Source organism: Brienomyrus brachyistius, chromosome 22 (assembly GCF_023856365.1).
Source record: "Brienomyrus brachyistius isolate T26 chromosome 22, BBRACH_0.4, whole genome shotgun sequence".
Lineage (NCBI taxonomy): Eukaryota > Metazoa > Chordata > Actinopteri > Osteoglossiformes > Mormyridae > Brienomyrus > Brienomyrus brachyistius.
Genome location: NC_064554.1, coordinates 18,336,366 through 18,357,532, shown reverse-complemented (window position 1 = coordinate 18,357,532; position 21,167 = coordinate 18,336,366). Strand labels below are relative to the sequence as shown.

Sequence of the window (21,167 nt, the reverse complement as noted above, 5' to 3'; positions counted from 1 at the left end):
TGGCTCCAGATCGGTGTTAGTCTCTCTGTACAATTGAACCTGACTGCACAATTAATCACAGTTAATGAATGAACTGTGGGAATACAGCAAGGAGAATGTGTCCACAGAATGAAAAGCGAAGAGGTTAAATGGCACAAGAACATGTTTCCCAGGTGTGCTGGTGAAGTACCTACCCAACCCTGCAAAATCCCAATGCTACTTCACATAAATACACTCCCCCCACACCCCGAGAAATTAAATAAGCATGTTACCTTTACAGTCATCTCAGCAACAAAGATCACAGTGAAAACGTAATTGGAGATAGTGAGGAACAGGCGCTCCTGAAATAGCAAAGCAGAACATCATCCATGTGTGGCAGAATTCATGAAATATGCCCCCCAAGGGCCACCTCCGAATTTCCGCACTGGACGGTTTAGAAAACGGGCTCGGCGTACCCTGCTGCGAGGGAGGATGTCGGGCCTTTCCAAGGCAATGGTGATGCAGTTGAGGAAGATGAAGACCAGCACCACATGGTCGAACATCCTGTGTGAGATTAGCCGCTGGCAGGCCTCTCGGAACCTGTGGGAGACGGGATGGGTTTCCTTGGGGACTGTTTTCGCGAGCGGACAGCCGGCCGGTGAAACCCGCGAGGGCGGGTGCACTCACCTGTTCTGCGGGGAGAAGATGTATAGGGACCAATCCTTGTGATCGACACACCACCAGGGCCTATACCTCTCCCAAGTCTTCCTCAGCCGGATCCCACAGGTCTGTACAACAAGGGGGTCAGATGAGACATTCCATAGTCACACCAGCAGGAGGCGCAGTGGTTAAACCACCAAAAGAAAACCCTCTTTATATCAAATCTAAAAAGGTCCTTAAGTTGTTTAATAGGTGTAAACCTTAAATTAAAAGAAAACAATGCAGTTTACAGATAAGACACTAGAGACTCTGGAGGTTACCCCTGCCCGGTTCTGATCCGGTACACTCCTCCCCCTGGCTCTCTGCGGATTCCACTCACCCAGAGCAGCAGCCAAATCGTCGTGTGCAGAGTCATGAAAGTTTTTTTGCTAAAGTCACACCAGGTTTCCTTTTTCATAATCCCAGCTCTGGCTGATAAGCTCCTACTGAACGGTCTTCCTCACAATCTAATCGCGTATCCAGGACAGGGGCTGTAGGGAGGCTCGGGGCCAATCCCGGGTGGCGAAGTGCACGAGGCGGACACATCCAGTCCTCCGTCGGACACAAACACACAAGCCAGAGGCGATTTATAGATGCTGGAAGCCGAAGCGAATGTGTTTGGACAGTGGGAGCTAGCCAGGGTACCTTGAAGAATCCTACATGGGGCATGCAGGACATGCAGGCTCGCGCACACACGCAGCACAGAGGTAGCATACGGATCCCAACATGGAGGTGTGAGGCATCAGCGCCGCCCACTGAGACACCGTGTCACCCCATTTAGCAAACAATTAATGTAAACAGAAAAGGCCTGCAGGTGCTCTTGTGCCTTAAATTATGTCCCCTTTAATTGATCGTTTATGGAATAAACAGAAAATTAGTACGAGGCCTCGTTCAAATTAATTAAGTGCCGTCAAGGGCCATGGAAAGATTGGAAAGTCACGTTCGGCTGCACGTTTCCCGGCCGTTCGAATCGTGCCATTAATTCAGTTAAGCGTTAGATGGAGGCTAATTAATTACGGGCTCAATGGGAAACACATGCATCCGCTTCCCCCCGGGAGCCGGGGTTCAGCAGTCCCACCTGAATGGCAGAAGCACTTTGGCGCTAAAATCCCAAATAATTTTTAAAAATTCCAGACTGGGGCTAAAAATGAGAGCTCTATGCTGGACTTTGTATTCCACCGAGAGGAAAGTTTGGTGAATCTCCCCTTGGCATTTTGTTTTGAATCTGAAACGTTTCTCCGGAGTCCCCAGTGACCGCAGAGGTGACTTTCTAATTGCCTGAACACCATTTTTCCGCCGGCGAGGCAGAACACTGGATGCATCAAAGTCCCGACCGGCCCCCTCCCCCGGCGAACTCGGAGGGGAGGGGGGCTTTGTTTGAGCTTAATTATTCCTCCTATTTTTTGTATGATAACCAGGAGGGACAAGGTACAGGTGAGTCTGAGCAGGCCGGCGTGGGTGATGGTGCTGGCTACTTACGTCGTCCATGTCCTCCTCGCTGTCGGGGTCTTCCTTGGGGGGTCTTAATAACCCCGCGTGGGGGGGGTGGAGGGTCCTCCCATTGCGATCAAGCATCTCGACAGATGAGCGGCCCGCGGGTCCATGGAGCAGCTCAGGGAGGTCCAGGGTTTCGGGGTGGGGGTGGAGAAGCGGCCCCCCGCCCACGGCCCCCGTTCCTGCGCCCGGCTCGCCATCCTCGTCCGATTCGTCGACGCCCCTGCGGCCCACGCCTGACAGCAGCGACTCCCGCTCTCCCGACAGGTCCCGCCGCTTCAGGCTGGGCGCGCGGCTCAGACTGTTCCAACTGGAGCGCCGGCTGCCCCAGGCGCTGCCTGACCCCCAGGGGGCGCAAGGGGAGCCCTGTCGACTGGACTGAGGCGTGAGACGTGGGGAGGGAGGGGGGGGGGGGGCAGGGAGAGGTAAGCAAGCCACAAATTTGTCAGTGTCCTCACCCCAGAAAACAAACAATGTAACAGATTTAGGGACTAAACTGCAGTCAAGGAACTCAAATATCACATTATAATTAATCACATTAACCTGTCCTGAGTTCGTCTGTGACGCAGTAAAGCACATCGCAAGTCTGACACTCGATGAAATGTAACGCCAAAGCACACAGGATATTCAAGTCAGATGATAATTGCCCTCTTAAGAAAAACACCTTGCATCACCATAGCAACTGCCCCCCCCACCCCCACCCCGATCCACAGTGCACGGGGCTGCCTTTTCATCCGGAAGTGTAGACCAGACCGCAGCAACTGTGAATTTCATGAACACCACTGCCATTAAACTTTATCTAAGACGGAATACCCAACAGTCAAAATGAGCGTGACTGATTGAATATGTATTTACTGGGTGTCATGTGACCTGTCATGTGACCAGAGCCGCCCACTCACCGGGGACCTCTGGTCACAGCTGCCGGGCTCCACGAAGGCGCCGCTGCCCCTGCGTGACTCACAGGCGCCGTGCATCAGGTCGGCGCCCAGCGAGCTCCGGGGGGTGGCCGCCGTGTGCATGATGGCTGGGGCGGGCAGGCTGCCGGCGCCGCCCTCCAGGTGCCCGTTTCCCACCACGAGAGAGTACGTCTTCATCTCTGGGGTAGGAAAGGCATAATGAGGCGGCAAAATGAGAGTGTTCCTGCCGGGGCGGAGCGCGGCGACGTGGCGGATGGGGGCATTAATCAGCCGCTGCTTTGGTACCGCGCCCGGCTCACGGGCCGTGCGGCCAGCAGGAGGCCCCTCCCAGCTCCCCACACCCTCCGCTCCATTTGCTTTATAGCCGCCATTATTCGGACATAAGTTTGCTGTCAACCGCCCATCAGATGCTAATTAAAAAGCATTAAACGCCGTCTGGAGCGTCACCTGCGGCCTGGCACTCCGGCTGCTTCTCGTCCTCAGGACACGTCACTGATGATTTCTCCTCACCGGCGTCTGATCTGTTGGCATCTCCCTGCAGGGCGATGGTGGCGGAGGCTTCGGTAAGTGAAGTCCGCTCTCTCTCCCCATACCCACCCCCCCCCCCCGAAAGAACAGCCTGGCCCGGCACCTCACCTCCGCCTGGAAGCCCTCCACTAGGATGGCCACCAGCAGGTTGAAGAGCACGTAGTTGCCGAAGGTCATGAGGGCCACGAAGTAGAGGGCGGCCCAGGGGGAGGTGGAGGCCATGCCGTTGTAGAGCACCATGTTCCAGTCCTCCTGGGTCAGGATCTGCAGGCACAGAGCCATGGGTCCACGGGGGTCCATGGCGAATCAACAGTGGCGGATTGACCAGCGGCTCTCCTATCAAAAGCCCACGTCTCCACACTTGGGAGTTCATGATCTCCAACCCTCAGCTGACAGTGGGAGCAGGAGTGTCTCGCGTTTGGAGATAAATAATTCCGCTAATCCCGGGCTCGGCAGCCATTCTTGCCGAGTCCTCGTCGCTTACATAACATCCTGTTTTGGGAGATGCTGAGCGCAGCACCGCAGAGGGTGGTGAGGATCTCACGGAGAGTTACCGAGATGCACCTCACAGCGGGCCGGGACACACACACACACACACACACACACACACACACACACCGCAAGCGGCCTCGGAGAGCCGGCGAGCGTCATAAAGGACTCCGGTCACCCTGCACAGACACTATGCTCCCTCCTCCATCTGCCACACAGTAGGACTTTAAGCTCATCGACTCTAAGACTCGAACAGTTTCACCCGCAGGCTTCGAAGCAAAAGCTAATTACACACAAAATCTTGCTATTATTAACACTGTGACAGCTCTTATTCCCTTGCTTCGCCCCCTCCGATGCACCTCTTGCACATGCAAATTTAAAGCATTTGTTTGTCTACAGTGGTGTTATTTTCTGTTATTTATTGTTATTTATTGTTGGCCGCTGTGTCTATTTGGCACTACGGGTCTGCGGGAAGTCTGTAAGTAAGGATCACCGTGTAAACGTGACGATAAAAGAAAGTTGACCCTTGGTCAATGAGCCATTTGCTGCAAATGAACAATACTGCGACTTAGGGCAAACTGGGCTGCACTCGGACACCTGGTCCGCTAACCACGAGTGAGGGAGCAAATGACACGAGAAAAAGCAGGGTGCCTGGGAAGCGTTTGGAGATTACCGTCCCACCCCCAGGGAATCTCTTGTAAACCAAAGAGACTCAGGAGAGAGTTAGCGTGTCTATGTAGGTCCCTTGGTTGTTTTTAGCCCCTGCAGGCATGTCCGCTCTTCACGCCAGCGCCTCTGACCTGAAAGACGGTGACAATCGCCCACAGCAAGGAGTCAAAGTTCTTCCTGTCTGGGATGGTGTCTCCGTTTTCCGTCCTCTGGCTGAACTTGCAGCCGAACAGATGCATTCCTAGAATACTGAGAGAGACCGAAGACGAGAGGAGAATGAACGATTGATTAAACTTCACCTCATTCGCGACGGCTGCTTGTTCATGAAAACACATTTAGCCTCATTAAATTAAGTGTTTAAGGGTCTGGAGGTAACAATTACTGGCTCTGGATCCCGGGGGGGGGGGGGGGGGGGGGGGGGACTGTCGTACCCTTGAGAGAGAATTTAACTCGAACTGCCGCCAATAAGTACAAAATAGACCGACGGCAGGAATCCATAACAATCGACTGCTGGCTAATTCAGCCCCTCCGTCATGTCAGAAAGCAACGCAACTACCGGAATGGCACCTGAAGATGAAGATGAAGAGCATGAGGAGCATGCAGAAGGTGGCCACGTTGTCCATGGTCTTCATCAGCACCACCAGCTGACGCCGCAGCGCTGGCAGGAAGCGGACCAGCTTGAGCACCCGAAGGAGTCGGAATGTCCGCAGCACAGACAGGCCGCCGTCTGCCTGGCCCACGATCTCCCACACGCTGCAGAAAGACAATGACACACACACACATACTGGGCTGGTCATCGACACGCACACAGGCGCCGGCCCGGTTACTGACACACACACACACATACTGGGCTGGTCATCGACACGCACACAGGCGCCGGCCCGGTTACTGACACACACACACACACATACTGGGCTGGTCATCGACACGCACACAGGCGCCGGCCCGGTTACTGACACACACACGCTAGGCATGTCACCAACACGCACTCGGTCCTGGTAAGCACCGACTTCTTAATGGCGAAGAAAACGAAACAGAGCGGACACACGTTGCTTCCGAGCTGCGAAGATGCCTACATACCGAGACAAGCCGTGTGACTTTGCTTAAACTGTGTTTACGCAAAATCTGCAAAAAAAAATTGGACCTCGAGGGACCAGAGAGTGCAGACTTTCATTCAGCTTCGGCTCTTAATTAATGAGTCAGATGGATTTTAAGTCATCTTCCTTGGGTTTTTTTTCGGCGTAATGTGGGTGCTAATTAAAATGTATTCCCTGAAACCCACAGGCTTGGAAGAACAATAGGTGTTCGGTTCATTTTAGAGAAGAAGGTGCAAGCAGAGAGGGAGGGAGCGTGAACCTGATGATGACGATGATCCCATCAAAGATGTTGTAGGGGTTCCTGATGTAGCCTAGGAGACTGAAGGCCAGGAGTTTGAGCAGCATCTCCAGTGCAAACATACTGGTGAAGACTATGTTGCTGATCTCCAGAATGTCCGTCAGCTCATCTGGCTGCCAGAACAATGAAAAATGGACATAAACCTCAGAAAAGGGGTCGGCCCCAAAGATCTCACAAAACTTAATTTGTTCGAGACCCGAAATGTTTGTGACCTGAATCAATTTTTCCCATTTAAAATAATGTAAATACAAATAATTCGCTCAAACCTCAGAAACACCGAATTTGTACATTTTTTTATGTTTTTCTGTGACCAAGAATATAGACTTAAATTAAAATTACCTTAAAGAGCAAAAAAGGGAAAGAAAGAACATATGTTTACGGAAGGAGAACCAATACACAACTGAGTGGGCTGGTCACTTCAAAGACGCCAAAACTCGGAAAAGAACCACAAAACATCCCCCCAAAAAACTAAACAATTAACATTAAAAGACTGAGTAACAGTGAAAAAAATACAGTCATTTCGAAAATGTGATTTTTTAAATGATACTGTACATTATTTTCATATGCCAAAATTTTTATGCACATTTAATGATGGCCATGAACTTCTTTGCACTTACACTTACATGGGAGTTACTTAATAATTTATGTTATTGATGGAGTACTGTAATTTTATGTATAGATACGTGACTGTTAAAAACCATCAGAGACATGTTAATCACTGAAAGGTACTGCTATAACAGAAGAGACTCTGAAGAGGCATGGTAAAGACGTACATCTACCACAAGTTTTTTATACATTCCGCAACCCTTCTTGGGCATAATGGACACTTCTTTGTGTTTCGGGTGCTTCTTTGAGGTGCTCTTGGGGTATGTTTGTGTGTTCGTAGTCTGAAACACGGTTCGCGAACCGGTACAAAAACTTTCCGAACATCTGTTTCATAACCCAATTTGCTCGTGAACTAGGACCATTCGTGGGTCGAGGTACCACTGTGTATACAAAATAAATATAATAAAGGTGAGAGGACGCTAACACTACCACATCTGGTTCTGGATCAAAAAGCCAACCAAGGACTCTCTAAGTTCCACAGAAATTGGTTTCCCTCCATTTTGGAGCAGCCAATAACAGAGGACCCCTCACATGCCTGATGCATCAGCAACATGACCTCTGCCTGTCTTCTGATTGGCTCAACTGTCCCCATTGACTTCTGTAAATGAACAACTGGCCTGGAAACCATGTCAGTTGCCTACACCAGTTCATAATACCCGCCATGCTCAAACATTAGGATCTTTGTCCCCGCTACATCTGAGAGACAAGCCTGACTTCCTAAGAACTCACCACCAACCTTACACGACAATACACTTCTTTTGAAAAACACCATGACTCCTCCAAAGTCACCAGCCCGGCTTTCCATGATGGGAAAATTCGTTCTTTCCTAACCACAGCATCTTCAGAGCAGCAACCAATAATGAAATGTTTTGGTTATGTTCTGACGATCTTGCAAAAGGGTTTATCACATGCAGATGCTCAGCAGAAGGTTCTTAGACCTCCAAACCAACAATGTGTGCAGCGTCTCCACACCCTCACCTGTTGGTGGTACTCGATGCCCATGCTCAGTGTGTTAACCAGGATGGCGATCATGATGCCGCGGTTGAAGTACTTGCTCTCCGCGACCCTCTTCAGCTTCATCTGGAATTTCTCCCACAGTCGTGGCACTGAGTGCTGCCTTTTGCGGGGCCAGCTCCGGCCTCCCCAACTGCCTCTGCCATGCCTCACCTCACGGGAGAACTCCAGGGCTACTCCCTCCGCCTCCGAGCCATTGCTGTCCGAGTCACAAACCGTATCCAGGGTCCCGGCACAGTACGGGCAGCCAGGGGCCTCGAGGCGAGGCCTGGTCGGGACCGTTCCCCCCGCGGGGAGCTGCAGGCTGAGGCAGACAGCCCCCCGATGCAGGCCTGTGGGGAAGACAGAGACCTGTGCTGTTCGTTCTGTTGAGCGGACGACAGCATACGCCACAGTCTGGTTCTATTCTAGATCCCCGAATTGTCACTCTACCGCAATCATGAGCCCCGGAGCAACGATGATTCATGAAATATGTCAAGAGCTATCAAGACTGTAACAGACAGTTGTCGATACTTTTCAATGGCCAAAAATCTATTACCATAAGACTACCATTAAGGTGACTGTAAGTAGATTTAGCTACACGGTACTGTGTACCCTTAATGTTCTATATATCTGTGCTTTATACTGATGGTAAATCAGTAAACATACGGTAAAACCAACATGGGGATGGTCCTCATACCTTGCTCACCAGCAAATGGGTGCAGCCTATCACAGGGGTCAGGGAGGCTGTAGTTTAAAGCAGGAGTCGCCGGATTCTTGCCCTTTCGTCTGGGGGTGGCACTGATGTAGCCGGAGAGGGCTGAGGACATGACGGTGGGGTAATTGATGCCGCCATTAATGTAGGAGGTGTGTCCTGGGCCGGGCCTCCAGGGCCGGGGGCTGGCTTGTGAGAAGCCCCGCCTCTCTGAAGTTTCATAGGTGCCCTGGGAGTGGGTGGGGCTGCCATTACTGAAGTGGTAATGGCGCTGGTGATTGGAGCGTGTCCACCGGCGGTCGCCGCTAACAGCCCGGGCCCGCCTCCGGCCGGCGCCGGCCCCACCCCTGCTGGCGTTGGGGTTCACCTTCTTGCGTCGCTTGCTCTGCCAGTTGCCGTAGACGCGCAGCGCCCGGCGCTTCACCTTGCGGTACAGGTGGCCCACGTACTTGAGCAGCTCCTCATAGCAGCTGCCCGGCTCTGAGTAGCTGGCCAGCGTGCTGTCGTTGGACAGGAAGCGAGCGCGCTGCTCCCGCATTAGCTGGTTTTCCCGCTGCTTGGTCTCCGAAAACTGGGTGGCGATCACCACCAGGCACAGGTTGATCATGAAGAAGGAGCCCACCTGGGAAGAGCACGGAGAGCTCTGCCTTCATGTCCTCCATGCCATACTCATTTGCTGTAACCATTGTTTCTTACCTCTTCCTTACTCATTAGCTCTAAGTCTTCTCTTACTATTCTATCGGTTCTGCTTTGTTTCGAATGCTTAGATCTTATTCCTCACTTTATCATCACTCATTATTTCTCATGGTCACGATGAAGCCAACAGAACCACATCATCTGCAGAAAGCAGAGACCTAATCCTGAGGTCACCGAACCGGACACCCTCAACGCCCCCTGGCTGCGCCTAGAAATTCTGTCCATAAAAGTTATGAGCAGAATCAGTGACAAAGGGCAGCCCTGATGGAGTCCAACCCTCACCGGAAACGAGTCCGACTTATTGCCGCCCATGTGGACCAAGCTAAGACACCAGTCATACAGGGACAGAACCGCCCTTATGAGGTAGCCCGGCACCCCATACTCCAGGAGCACTCCCCACAGGACTCCCCGAGGGACGCGGTCGAATGCCTTCTCCAAGTCCACAAAGCACATGTAGACTAGTTGTGCAAACTCCCACACACCCTCCAGGAACCTGCTGAGAGTACAGAGCTGGTCCACTGTTCCACGGCCAGGGCGAAAACCACACTGCTCCTCCTGAATCCGAGGATCGACAATCTGACAGACCCTCCTCTTCAGCACCCCCAAATAGACCTTACCAGGGAGGCTGAGTAGTGTGATCCCCCTATAGTTGGAGCACATCCTCCGGTCCCCCTTCTTAAAGAGGGGGACCACCACCCCGGTCAGCTAGTCCAGAGGCACCCCCCCCCCCCCCCCACGATGTCCACGCGATGCTACAGATGCGTGTCAACTAGGACAGCCCCCACAGCATCACTACACTTCTCTCTTACTCATAAATCCTCCTTCCTTACTCATTCTACTAATTTCTCCTTACTCTTTTTTACTTATTAATCCTTATTCCTTACTGCTTCTTTACTCATTAGCCCTCTTCACTTCCACCTTACTCTGTAGCCCTCTTACCATACTTTCCCCTAACTTATGCATCCTCTGGCCTTACTCCTTCTATGTTGATTAGTCCTCACTCCTTATTCCTTCTTTACTCCTTACTCTGTACTTCTCCTTTACTGATAAATCCTCTTTCCTTACTCCTTCTTTACTCATTAGTAGTCCTTACTCCATAGTCCTCTCACCAAACTCATCCCTTACTCATAAATCCTCTTTCCTTACTCCTTCTTTACTCATGAATAGTCCTTATTCTGTAGCCCTCTAACATACTTCTGCCTTACTCATAAATCCTCTTTCCTTACTCCTTCTTTACTCATTAATAGTCCTTATTCTGTAGCCCTCTAACCATACTTCTGCCTTACTCAGAAATCCACTTTCTTTACTCCTTCTTTGCCCATAGGTCTCCTTTCCTTCCTTATCCATCAATCACAATCACTTTAAAGGCTCTGAGATGCTTTCTGTAGTGCCCTCCCCCCCCTCAGAAAAAGTATCGCTTCCTTCTGACAGCACAGATTCGCCGCGTATCTGAATTTGAATTCATCACACTGTTTGTTCCAGCGGCTCATTATAGGTAGGCAGCAGTATACTTTGCTTTGCCCAGAATCGCATTATCCTGCAATTGCATTATTTAGAGACAACTGCAATGCAGGGACAGAGCAGCGCAGCCAGTCACACGCCCGGGAAAAGGCTGCAGCTCGAGCAGCAGAGCGATGCGTGGAGCGGGGAGTACTTACGATGATGAGTAACATGAAGTATATAAAATTGTAAAAAGAGTGGGCATCCATGACGTAATACATGATATCCACCCATCCTTCCAAGGTTATCACCTGTAGGGGGGAAAGAGCGAGTGATTTAGGAATAAAATAAACCAAACGGAGAGAGCAGGAACACGCAGCCCTGCACGGGAGTGCCGTCTAGCAACGGCATGGCAACCGCCCCCACCCCGCTGGGACGGAGCGCGAGCACTTAGAAGCGGAGATCTAACCCTGAAGAGGGGGGATTTAATGTGGGCCTACGTGTGTCCCTCAATTCCTGAGACGGGCAAAGGAGATACGAAGGCATTTTGTCCAGCTGTCACAGGCTTCGGAGAATGCGAGTCCGCTTCACCCATCCCCCGTGCCATTCCATTGGCACGCACACGATTTTTACCCACCTACTTACTGCCTGGCACTATTTTTTAACTTCCACTTAATATTTAAAGAGACGGGAATAAAAAAAAACCTGCACACACTGACTGCTCACAGGCAGTTAGGCAGAGCACGGGTGTTGTCACAGAGCCGTGGTCGATTCCTGGCTCGCGATGCAGCGTGCAGGATTCCCGTGAGCAGTCTTGGAGGGAAATCAGAATTTGTCCGGGATCATGGCCGACGTGGTGCTGTGTAACCAGCGGGGGCGGGGCCCTGTCAGGATGATTCGTGATTCATCACTTCCTTACTGCAGTGCCTGGTTTTAACTTGTGAAGCTCCTCCCACCCGAGCCGGCCAATCAGAGGACACGCTGTCGATCACAGACACACACACCTAGGACGCCGTTGTCTACCCCTGACCGACTTACGATGCTCATTCCCACGAGCAGGCAGCAGTGCTGGAGTATCTACTTGTAAGAAAATTTCCGCGGCTCACGCGTGGGCTGTAGAACACTCCTTGTCGCTCGCGGTTTATTAACAGAGGAGAGCAGCTCAGGTGTGCTAGGAGACAGCGGGGGGGGGGCCTTCGGTCACAGCAAAGTCACACGCTGAGGGAAACACGACTAATAGGGTGTGAAAGCAGCACAGCGTGTTTTTTTTTTGGGGGGGGGGGGGTTTCGGCCTGTGACGGATAGCACCCCTGACGGGAACATTCCTGAAGCGGATCTGTAATTCCAGTGCACGTCACCGGGGGGCGTCTGTCATTAGAAGTCAAGTCTCTCCCAACGATTAGCGAAGCAAAAGCTGCTTCTTTCCCCTGGATGTGAAAAACAAACGAGTGAAGACACACAGATGTGAACTATGAACGGAGGCGGGGGCCTGGGGGGGGGGGCGCCACTGACAGGTAATCTCGAGGGGGGAGTTTGAGGTGGGCGGGTCCATTACGACAGCCACCAGTCCGTCACAAGGCGAATAACATTCCGGCTGCACGCGCTCCAGCTACAGCCAGCGTTCCCGTTGCTGTCCGTGTTAACAGCTCCCAGATGTTGCTTCCACCGGGCTCCCCAGCCTTGCGGCCACAGAAACCGCCCCCCCTCCCCTCCATCTCCAAAAGTCTGCTCTGACAGCAGCAACCTTCGCAAGGATCTGGGAGATGGGAGTCAGTCACCCAGAAAACTGACCCCTGATAGAATACCATAAGGCGCTGATTGGACCCAGGCCAGGACCCCCCCCCCCCCCCCACATTCCATGTGAGGACAGAGGACAGAGCAGGAAAACCAATTAAGAGTGCTTTAGCTTGCCATTTCCGGGCTGTGTGCAGCTTTATCGTGATGTAAGTTGTCTCGGCAAACCGTGAGAACTCATTAGTGATCGCGTGACAACTGTGACTCACAAGGACGACCGTGACTCGCCACGATGGCCGTGACTTGCTTCCAACCATTTCACTGGACAAGCGCACAAAATGGGCTGCATGTTCACTGCAAACCCCCCCCCCTAGGCCTCGAACACGGATGGAGAGTACAGATGGGGGGATTCTGGGGAGGTGGGGGTAGGCCCACCTGAAAGATGGCGATCCAGGCGTAGCCGATGTTGTCGAAGTTGATGGCTCCCTTGTGCGGGTTGAGCTCCCCTGGCCGGCACAGCCTGTAGTACTGGTTCCAGTTGACGCAGCCCTCGTCCGTGTGGTTGGCAGAGGCGACGCCCAGCTGGCACTCGGTCCTGCCCTCCTTGAGGGGGGGCACGCTCTGGCAGTGCAGCATCCCGTTGTCCCGGGGCGAAGAGCAGATGAAGGGGTTGTCCTCCCCATCCTCATGCTTGTAGTAGGGACTCAGGAAAGACAGGTTGTACGTCCTGCTCAGGTGTGGGGGCCAGGGTGCGTGGGGGGGGGCAAGAGGAGGAGGGGGACACAAACAGAATTACAAACACCTGAAAAAGGAGGTCCCAGTGAAATGCCAGGAAAAAAACTCAAATTAATAATTAACAATAATCATTAACAATTTACATATAATTTGCATATAAAGTATATTTCTACAAAAAACAATACAAGGACGATTATACATAAATGTGCTAATGAGCCACATGAGATTTAAAAGTGATGGTTTTCCTGTTAATTTCACCTCCACATAACCTGATTAGCGCTAATGCGTCGATACAGAGATGTGACGTAAAAAAAAACTCCTTCTGCTTAACGACGCTGCAAGCCTTCCCACGACTGTCACAATGGGCCCCTCTCCTCAGGTCAGGAATCACCGTCTTTTTCTTTAAATGGCATTAATCTAGTCGACACCAAGGTGAAACACTCCTCCAGGTTCATTAGCCAAAAAGGGATGATTTCTTTTTCTGTTTTTGTACGCAATCGTACAAATCGCACAGCCTGCTGTGTTTTATTTATACCCTTTGGATTATATGCTTTGTATAAGAAAATGCTGAAGGACACAAGGTTGAAAACACACAGAGATTACCGTCCCTTTAAGAGGCTGGCAGAGTTTTACAAATGATGACGCCTCAGTCTGTCAGTTAGAACGGTGCTGATTACACAGATCAAGTTTTGTTTAACAGACGGCTCCCCTCTTGCCAGCAAAGAGTTCCTGCTATAATCCCATCTGTTGGTGTTGACTTTCTCCCTTGCAAAAATAATCAACAAATTAAGTCCTCTCTCTCTCTCAGTAATTCAATCTAATTAGTGTCTGAATTAGTGTGAACTTGGGGAATTTATGCAAGAAACTACATTCAAAGAAATCAACCCTGATACAGTCTGGTTTTTTGCATTTCTATCTATAATTAATAAATAATTCATTACAAATAACTCTATAATTAACTGAACCCCCCCTGCCTGACACTCCTCACTTCCTGTATTAATGTGTGACCACACCCACACTTCCTGTATTTATCTTTGACAACACCCACACTTCCTGTGTTGGTTGGCCACACCCCCTACAGTACTTCTATGTCTGACCATACCCTCACTTCCTATATCCTCCTATGTCTACCGTCACTCCTCATTTCCTGCTCTTGTATTTATCTCTCTGACTATATCCACACTTCCTGTATCCCCTTATTTCTAATCTCCCTCCTCACTTCCTGTTTGTACCTCTCTGACCATATCCTCACTTCTTGTATCCTCCTATATCTTTCCTCACTCTTCACTTCCTGTACTCCTATATTTAAACTCCCCACTTTCTCGTATTTATTTCAATCTGACCCTCCCTCTCCCTCCCCCCATTTCCCTATTCCTGTGCTTACCTCCTAAAATCATCCTCTAGGAAGCACCGGTTCCTCAGCAGCCCGGCCCAGAGCTGCACCCCCACGATGCCGAAGATGAAGAAAACGAAGAAGCACAGCAAGAGCACGTTGCCTAACATAGGCAGCGTGTCCAGGAGTAGCGTCACCAGGATCCTCATGCCTGCAGAGAGCAGAAACACCCCCGCAGGCGGCTCAGCGGGGCCCAGGAATTCACACACGCGCTCGCGGCTTAGGGCCAATCTGTCTGATCTGCGAGAGGCAGAGCGCACGCTACAGCAGCCACCTCACACTGCGGCGCAGGAAACGCACACCGGAGCAGGGAACCGAGGGCTGCAGACAGCAGGCCGAGGAAGAGCGCAGTACTGCATCGCTAATAAATAAACACGAGTGGTTGCTGTGCGATAATCTGTGGACAAAAGGCACTAGAGCAGATTTTGGACTCGGGAGGATAATGAAGAATTTCTTGCTCTCAGCTGAAAAACAGAAAGACAAAAAAAAAAACACACAGTATAAAATGCACAGTATAACCCGTCCATCTTTAAAGGCCGGGCCCCCTTGAAGGCTGCTTCCAGAGAGGCGGTCTCCCTTGACGACGGGTACCGCCTCCATGTCAGTCTGTAGCATCACCAGAAGCGGGCTGCCATCTTCCTGCCTGTTTCACACACAGATCTCTTTAACCAGCAAAGCACCATGACGCTTATCTGCGGACTTCTCTTCAAGCTGCTCTCCGTTTTAAAGTCGTACATCGATCAGCAGCACAATCTTAAATCCCGGCTTTGTGTCCACCTGAAACCTTACATTGCAGCTGACTGGCTGACACCTTTATCGACAGGAAATTACCAGTCCAGTTTCACTGGAGCAGTGTAGGATTAGGAAACCTTCAACGAAACGTACCAAGGCACTGCAGAAAGGTCTGTTTTGGGACTTAAGCCAAGAGCAGTCAAGATATAAGCCTTCGTCCTTAACCGGCGTACACCGGTTGCTTGAAAGATCCCGTTGCATCAAATTAGCCATTTAATGAGAACACAGGTGATTAATATTGTAACCCATTCTTAATCTAAAGGAATTCACCTTACCAGAAAACTCAGCAAAAGCAGGGATAGCAAGCTGAGTGTGGGAATCGAACCCACAATCCTAGCGGCGGAAGGCAGGAGTGCCACACACTGAGCCACCCCAGGGGCCGAACTACAGCATTGCACTACCAGCTGTAGTTCCACGTAGCTCAGCTCTGTTTATAACCCATTTCGCTGCAATACAACATAATTCTTATCGTTCTGTTTTTAAAGCACAAAATATATTTTTACACTTTCTGTTTGTGCCTATTACAGTAGAGTGAGACGCGACAGTAAAAATATACCCAGGCAGCCCAATTTGTGCTGAGTGAAGCGCTGCCAGGCCCAACTCCCAGGGGTATTCTGGGAAAACAACCTCGCCAGGGCAATTGCGACAATGATCCAGCGTTGCCCGCCAGTCCCAGGGCCCTGGAAGTCGGCTAAGTGGACCGGGAGGATGTGGCCAATGGGGATGACACAGCATCCTCTGGGTCTGAGCAGACATCTCAACCGCGACACACACACGCACACACACACACACACACACACACACACATACATACATACAGTACTGTGCAAATGTCTGAGGCAGTCGAAGGAAATGTTTTAAGCTATTTATCTGGGTAGTAAGTAAATATATATGCTTGGAACAAAATACTCAATTTAACATTAGAACATATGCAAATTAAGAGTAAACCAATGAAAACTAACAGGAAATTCTTCTATTATACACAAAAAGTTGCTGACATCTTGCTGGACGGCTAGAAGAATACAAGCTGCTTCGGTTCCCAAACCTCTCCTCAGGGGCACCTCAGCCATCCCATGTGCTGGTTAAACTTCACCGTCAGCTCATTTTAATAATTAATTTAATTAGTTAAAAGAGTCGTTGAGGTATTGATTAGCCATATGAAGTGTGGTAACTGGATGGTAGCTGAAAATGCTGGGGTTTGGTTCTGGGGTCAGGAGAGGTCCTGAAATGACTGCGCTGAAACTCCGAGAGACATAATAGCTTTAGACTAACATGAAGGTCACTTAAACATTATTTTCCTTGAGTGCCTGATACTTTTGCACAGTACTGTGCATTGGAGCCTGAGTCAGGGGGGAACGTGAACCGTAAGCTAATTAATAAATGAAAGTTACTTTAAACCAAACTTCTGCAGCGATCTGGATCCTTTGAGGTGAACCAGGCTCCCCAGAAGTCCCCAGAAATCTACTTCCATGTGCCCTCTGTGCTTAAGGGAGAAGGGGGTAGAATACTCCCAAGCAGGGATGCCTGAGCAGAAACCAGCCACACATCTCCCCCCTCCCCCCAAGCTGATGAATCTGGCTCCGGCAAAAAGCAACCCAGCTAACCTTCCCCCGGAAAGCGGTTTGAGACGGCAAGATGGCGACATACGCAATCCATCAGGACAATTTCTAAAATGAAACAAAAATAAATGCATTTTCTCAGGCAAAGTGTAAGCCAGCCGTGCGACGGGTCCTCGCCGGACGAGTGCCTCCCCACGTTACGGTGGCCAGGCAGGACCCGCCATGCTGCTCTGAAGCACGGCCAAAGACTCTCCAAAAGCCAGAATGTCAGCAAAGGATTCAGCTACATTCCTCTGCAACTCCCCCCACCATTGATACAATCCACCCCCCCAGTCCAACTCTGCTCAGCGGTTACCCACTACTGTGGCCGACATCTGCACAGCAAGCCTCCCGTACTACAGCAGGAAGTCTTAAATCCCCCCCCCACCCCCCATTACCACAGGAAGGTGCAGAGTCTTGTGATTCATCTGTTTTTTGCTTGGTTTTGTTTGCCATATATCAGCACGCTGGGCTCCACCTCTGGCCCTCTTGCACACCCCTCGCTAAATCACCAAATCTCCCCCGGCAATCCCGGAATCTCTGGGCCGGGCAGACTGTCTAATTTAACAAGCCTTTCCTTTAAAAGGCAGCAGTTTGACTGCACAGCAGCCTGGTCATTTACAATCGCTGTTGGACTAATACCCATAACATAGGACTCCTTTGCAACACTCAGAATATCTGCATTACACTTTTACATTGCACTGTGTTAATGTATTTATTACCATAATTGTACTTGTTGTAATTATTATCTTATTTACTTACTATTTAATTGCATTCTTTTAGCACCTTAATTTGTACCTGTGTTTGTGTTATGCATAGCAAGAATTTCATTGTATAGCATAACTGTCAAGTTGCTTAAGACATTGGAGACATTTTCCTTTGTATTGGTTACTTTATTGGCACCTCCCAACGGGCTAACACAGTACAGTCGCTGATTGGTAGGAGCAATGCCCCTATCCATCAGCGGTGTGTCACTTACTGGGGACTCTGTTGATGGCCCGTAGGGGTCTCAGCACGCGCACGGTGCGAATGGCTGATAGGCTGGAGTTGTGGCCGTCCAGCGAGTACTCCATCATCCTGTAGGGGGCACAAGCGAAGGAAAGAGCACCACCACTCAGAACCTGCTCAGAACCCGGCCAACAGCACCCAACACTTGTTCAGAATCCAGCCAGCACCACCCAGAACCTGTTTAGAACCCTACCAGCATGCTCAGAACCTGCTCAGAACCCGGCCAACAGCACCCAACACTTGTTCAGAACCCAGCCAGCACCACCCAGAACCTGTTTAGAACCCTACCACCATGCTCAGAACCTGCTCAGAACCCGGCCAACAGCACCCAACACTTGTTCAGAACCCAGCCAGCACCACCCAGAACCTGCTTAGAACCCAGCCAGCACCACTCAAGACATGCTCAGAATCTGGCCAGCACCACCCAGAACTTGCTCAAAACCCGACCAACACCACCCAGAACCTGCTCAGACCCCAGCCAGCAGCAGCCAGAACATGCTAAGTACTCTACCAGCACCACCCAGAACCTGCTCAGAACCTGACCAGCACCACTCAGAAACTGCTCAAAACCCTGCCAGCACCACCCAGAATCTACTCAGAACCTGACAAGCACCACCCAGAACCTACTCAGAACCTGGCCAGCACTACCCAGAACCCACTCAAAACCCAATCAAACACCACCCAGAACCTGTTCAGACCCCAGCCAGCAGCACCCAGAACATGCTTAGAACCTTACCAGCACCACTTGAAACCTGCTCAGAACCCAGCCAGCACCATTCAGAACCTGATCAAAACCCAGCCAGCACCACTCAGAACCTGACCAGTACCACCCGGAAACTGCTCAAAACCTTGCCAGCACCACCCAGAACCTACTCAGAACCTGACCAGCACCACCCAGAAACTGCTAAAAACCCTGCCAGCACCACCTAGAACCTGCTCAGAACCCTGCCAACACTACCCAGAATCTGCTCAGAAACTGATCAGCACCAGCCAGAACCTGCTTAGGACTCTTCCAGTACCAATCATAACCCCCTGAGAACCCAACCAGCACCATTCGGAACCTGTGCAGAACCTGAACGGCACCACCCAAAACCTGCTTAGAACCCTACCAATACCACACAGAACCTGCTTAGAGCCCTACCAGCACCACTCAGAACCTGTTGAGAATCTTCCAAGCACCACCCAGCATCACACAAGCCTTGCTTCTGGGCTAGGAATCCTGTCAGCCACAGATTAAACCTCCAGTCTAATTAAGTTCAGGTCAATTAAGAAATTAAATGGCTAATTGGCAACATTTCTATACAGAAGAAGCATACCTCGCTCAAGATAATAGGTTTATGGAAATGATTACGGAAAAATAAACTAATGAATGAGAAACCATGCCAGGAGGGGCGAAGGGTTTGTCTGGAAGGACATTTAAACACAGACAGGAGGTTGGAGATGTTACACAATGTAAGGGTACAGGATGAAGGGGCGTCGCAGGAAGACAATGAGCAGCGGGAACATCTGAGAGTTTGCGGTGAGCAACGGACACCCCAGGAACATCTGACGCATCCAGACGCCATCAGCAGCACGAGTGAGGGGCTGGAGCGGGATTAGGGGGGCGGGGCTGACCCTGCCATGACGATGAAGAAGTCCAGGCGATTCCAGGTGTCGCTTAGGTAACACTTGGGCCCGAAGATCCCGAGAGCGAGCATCTTGATGACCATCTCAACGGCGAAGAAGGCGAAGATGAAGTCATCAAACGCCTGCGGGCAGAGACGCAGCAGCGGGAAAACTTAACGTCAAAGGTGCTCCGTTATGGCATTTTTTCGTACTTTTAGTTGCTTTGCTTCTTTTTCACTGATATTTTCCTGGGGCATTTCGAGATAAGCTTCCCATTCGCCTGTCCTTGTCCGTGACTTGACTGCCACGCCCCCTACTGCTCTAGGCTGAGTCACGCCTCACAATTTCACAGCACGATTACTCACGCACCCGATTATTCACCAGCCCGGGTCAATCACAAGGGTCAAGTGTGTGACAGAACCTCCCCTTTCTGGGATTTAACCCTCCCCCTCCTCCCCTGTTCCCACACTTCCCGTCCTCCAGGAGGTGCTCACCTGCAGGACGGAGCACCACTCAGATTCGCACCGGATGTCCTCGCAGGGCTGGTACAGGCCCAAGGTCGCACAGTTCAGGAGGATGACCAGCATGCTCACCCGCTCGAACCAGGTGCACAGGGGTCAAGGGTCAACAGGAAATGGAGAGAGAGAAAAAAAACAAAACAGCCACCCCCACTAGCTTGGGAACAGGCGGCTCCCCCAGGTGTATCTTCAGAGAAAAACCTGACAGAACGCTCGTCAGCCACAAATTCATGTAAAAAGAAGACATGCAAACCCCCACCCCCCACTCATTTCATTTATAGCATTCATATAATATGCTAATTGCATTTACATTTCTTTCTATGGCTGGTAGACAATGAAAGGACAGACCTTTGCCTTGGCTTAAACAGCAGTTAATTCATCACCAAAAAGCCAAACACTCAGTATTCCTGTCTGTCCATCTGGCAGAACACTGTAGTAACTCATAATATTGTTAGCGGGTAACTAGGTAATAACAAGACTGATTACACGAGGGGGGATCTTCAGTCGTGCTGTGACCCCCCCCCCCCCCACATCTTCATCATTTCCATTCCATCCCGCCAGAAAGAGACTGACAAAAAGTTTAAATTGCCAGCGAGAGGCAAACAGAGAAGAACAGAGGGAGAATTTATCACATTTGCGCCCCTCAGTCACACAGAAAACTCCCCCGACAGCACAGAACGTAAACCTCCCCTGGAACAGACATTGTGGGTCGCTCTCCCCCTGACGACGGATGGCCGGCACGGTATCCAAAACATGAAGACAGACCATCCTTCCGGAACGTTCTAAGCGAAGACGTCCTGGGGTCCTTGGAGCGGTTCGCTCGTTCACTTATCCGTCTAGTCACCATTAGACAACGTTTCAGGCCGGGCTGTACATCCAAAAGCGATGCTTCATCTTGAGTCCCATCGACTGGGTCCACAGCAGTTTGGCCAAACAATGGGGAGGCATCACCCACTTCAGGGTCAACAGGGCTGATGGAGAATCACAGCGTTTAGTTAGAAGGATATGGACTCGAGTTCTGCCAACTGACTCTGGTCATATGGACTCACGAAGACTTGACTGATTTGTTTTGAAGACTGACCTTGACATCACGAGGTTGCTAATTTTCCCCAAAACATCCTTTATCAGCAGGCATATGTATCAATCATTGCTGGAACCTCTCCTCGGTGCCCTTGTCGGCAAAAT

General features: G+C 50.8%; 1 protein-coding gene across 3 annotated transcripts in view; it reads right to left on the bottom strand.

Moving 5' to 3' along the window:
• LOC125718347 (voltage-dependent T-type calcium channel subunit alpha-1H-like) overlaps nucleotides 1–21,167 on the bottom strand; it is a 58,820-nt gene that overhangs the window by 16,524 nt on the left and 21,129 nt on the right. For 2 of the 3 annotated variants that reach the window (XM_048992136.1, XM_048992138.1), the window contains exons 3-20: nucleotides 19,959–20,953; nucleotides 19,474–19,607; nucleotides 17,831–17,928; nucleotides 14,453–14,612; nucleotides 12,769–13,060; nucleotides 10,818–10,910; nucleotides 8,449–9,085; nucleotides 7,734–8,101; nucleotides 6,111–6,262; nucleotides 5,322–5,507; nucleotides 4,886–5,003; nucleotides 3,705–3,860; nucleotides 3,516–3,603; nucleotides 3,051–3,247; nucleotides 2,137–2,529; nucleotides 646–746; nucleotides 435–558; nucleotides 252–320 (exon numbers count right to left, since the gene is read on the bottom strand). In XM_048992136.1, coding sequence (XP_048848093.1) covers nucleotides 252–320; nucleotides 435–558; nucleotides 646–746; nucleotides 2,137–2,529; nucleotides 3,051–3,247; nucleotides 3,516–3,603; nucleotides 3,705–3,860; nucleotides 4,886–5,003; nucleotides 5,322–5,507; nucleotides 6,111–6,262; nucleotides 7,734–8,101; nucleotides 8,449–9,085; nucleotides 10,818–10,910; nucleotides 12,769–13,060; nucleotides 14,453–14,612; nucleotides 17,831–17,928; nucleotides 19,474–19,607; nucleotides 19,959–20,051 — 3,459 coding nt within the window. In that variant the 5' untranslated portion in view covers nucleotides 20,052–20,953. The remainder of the gene's footprint in view (nucleotides 1–251; nucleotides 321–434; nucleotides 559–645; nucleotides 747–2,136; nucleotides 2,530–3,050; nucleotides 3,248–3,515; nucleotides 3,604–3,704; nucleotides 3,861–4,885; nucleotides 5,004–5,321; nucleotides 5,508–6,110; nucleotides 6,263–7,733; nucleotides 8,102–8,448; nucleotides 9,086–10,817; nucleotides 10,911–12,768; nucleotides 13,061–14,452; nucleotides 14,613–17,830; nucleotides 17,929–19,473; nucleotides 19,608–19,958; nucleotides 20,954–21,167) is intronic. The other variant, XM_048992137.1, reaches the window with a different exon arrangement.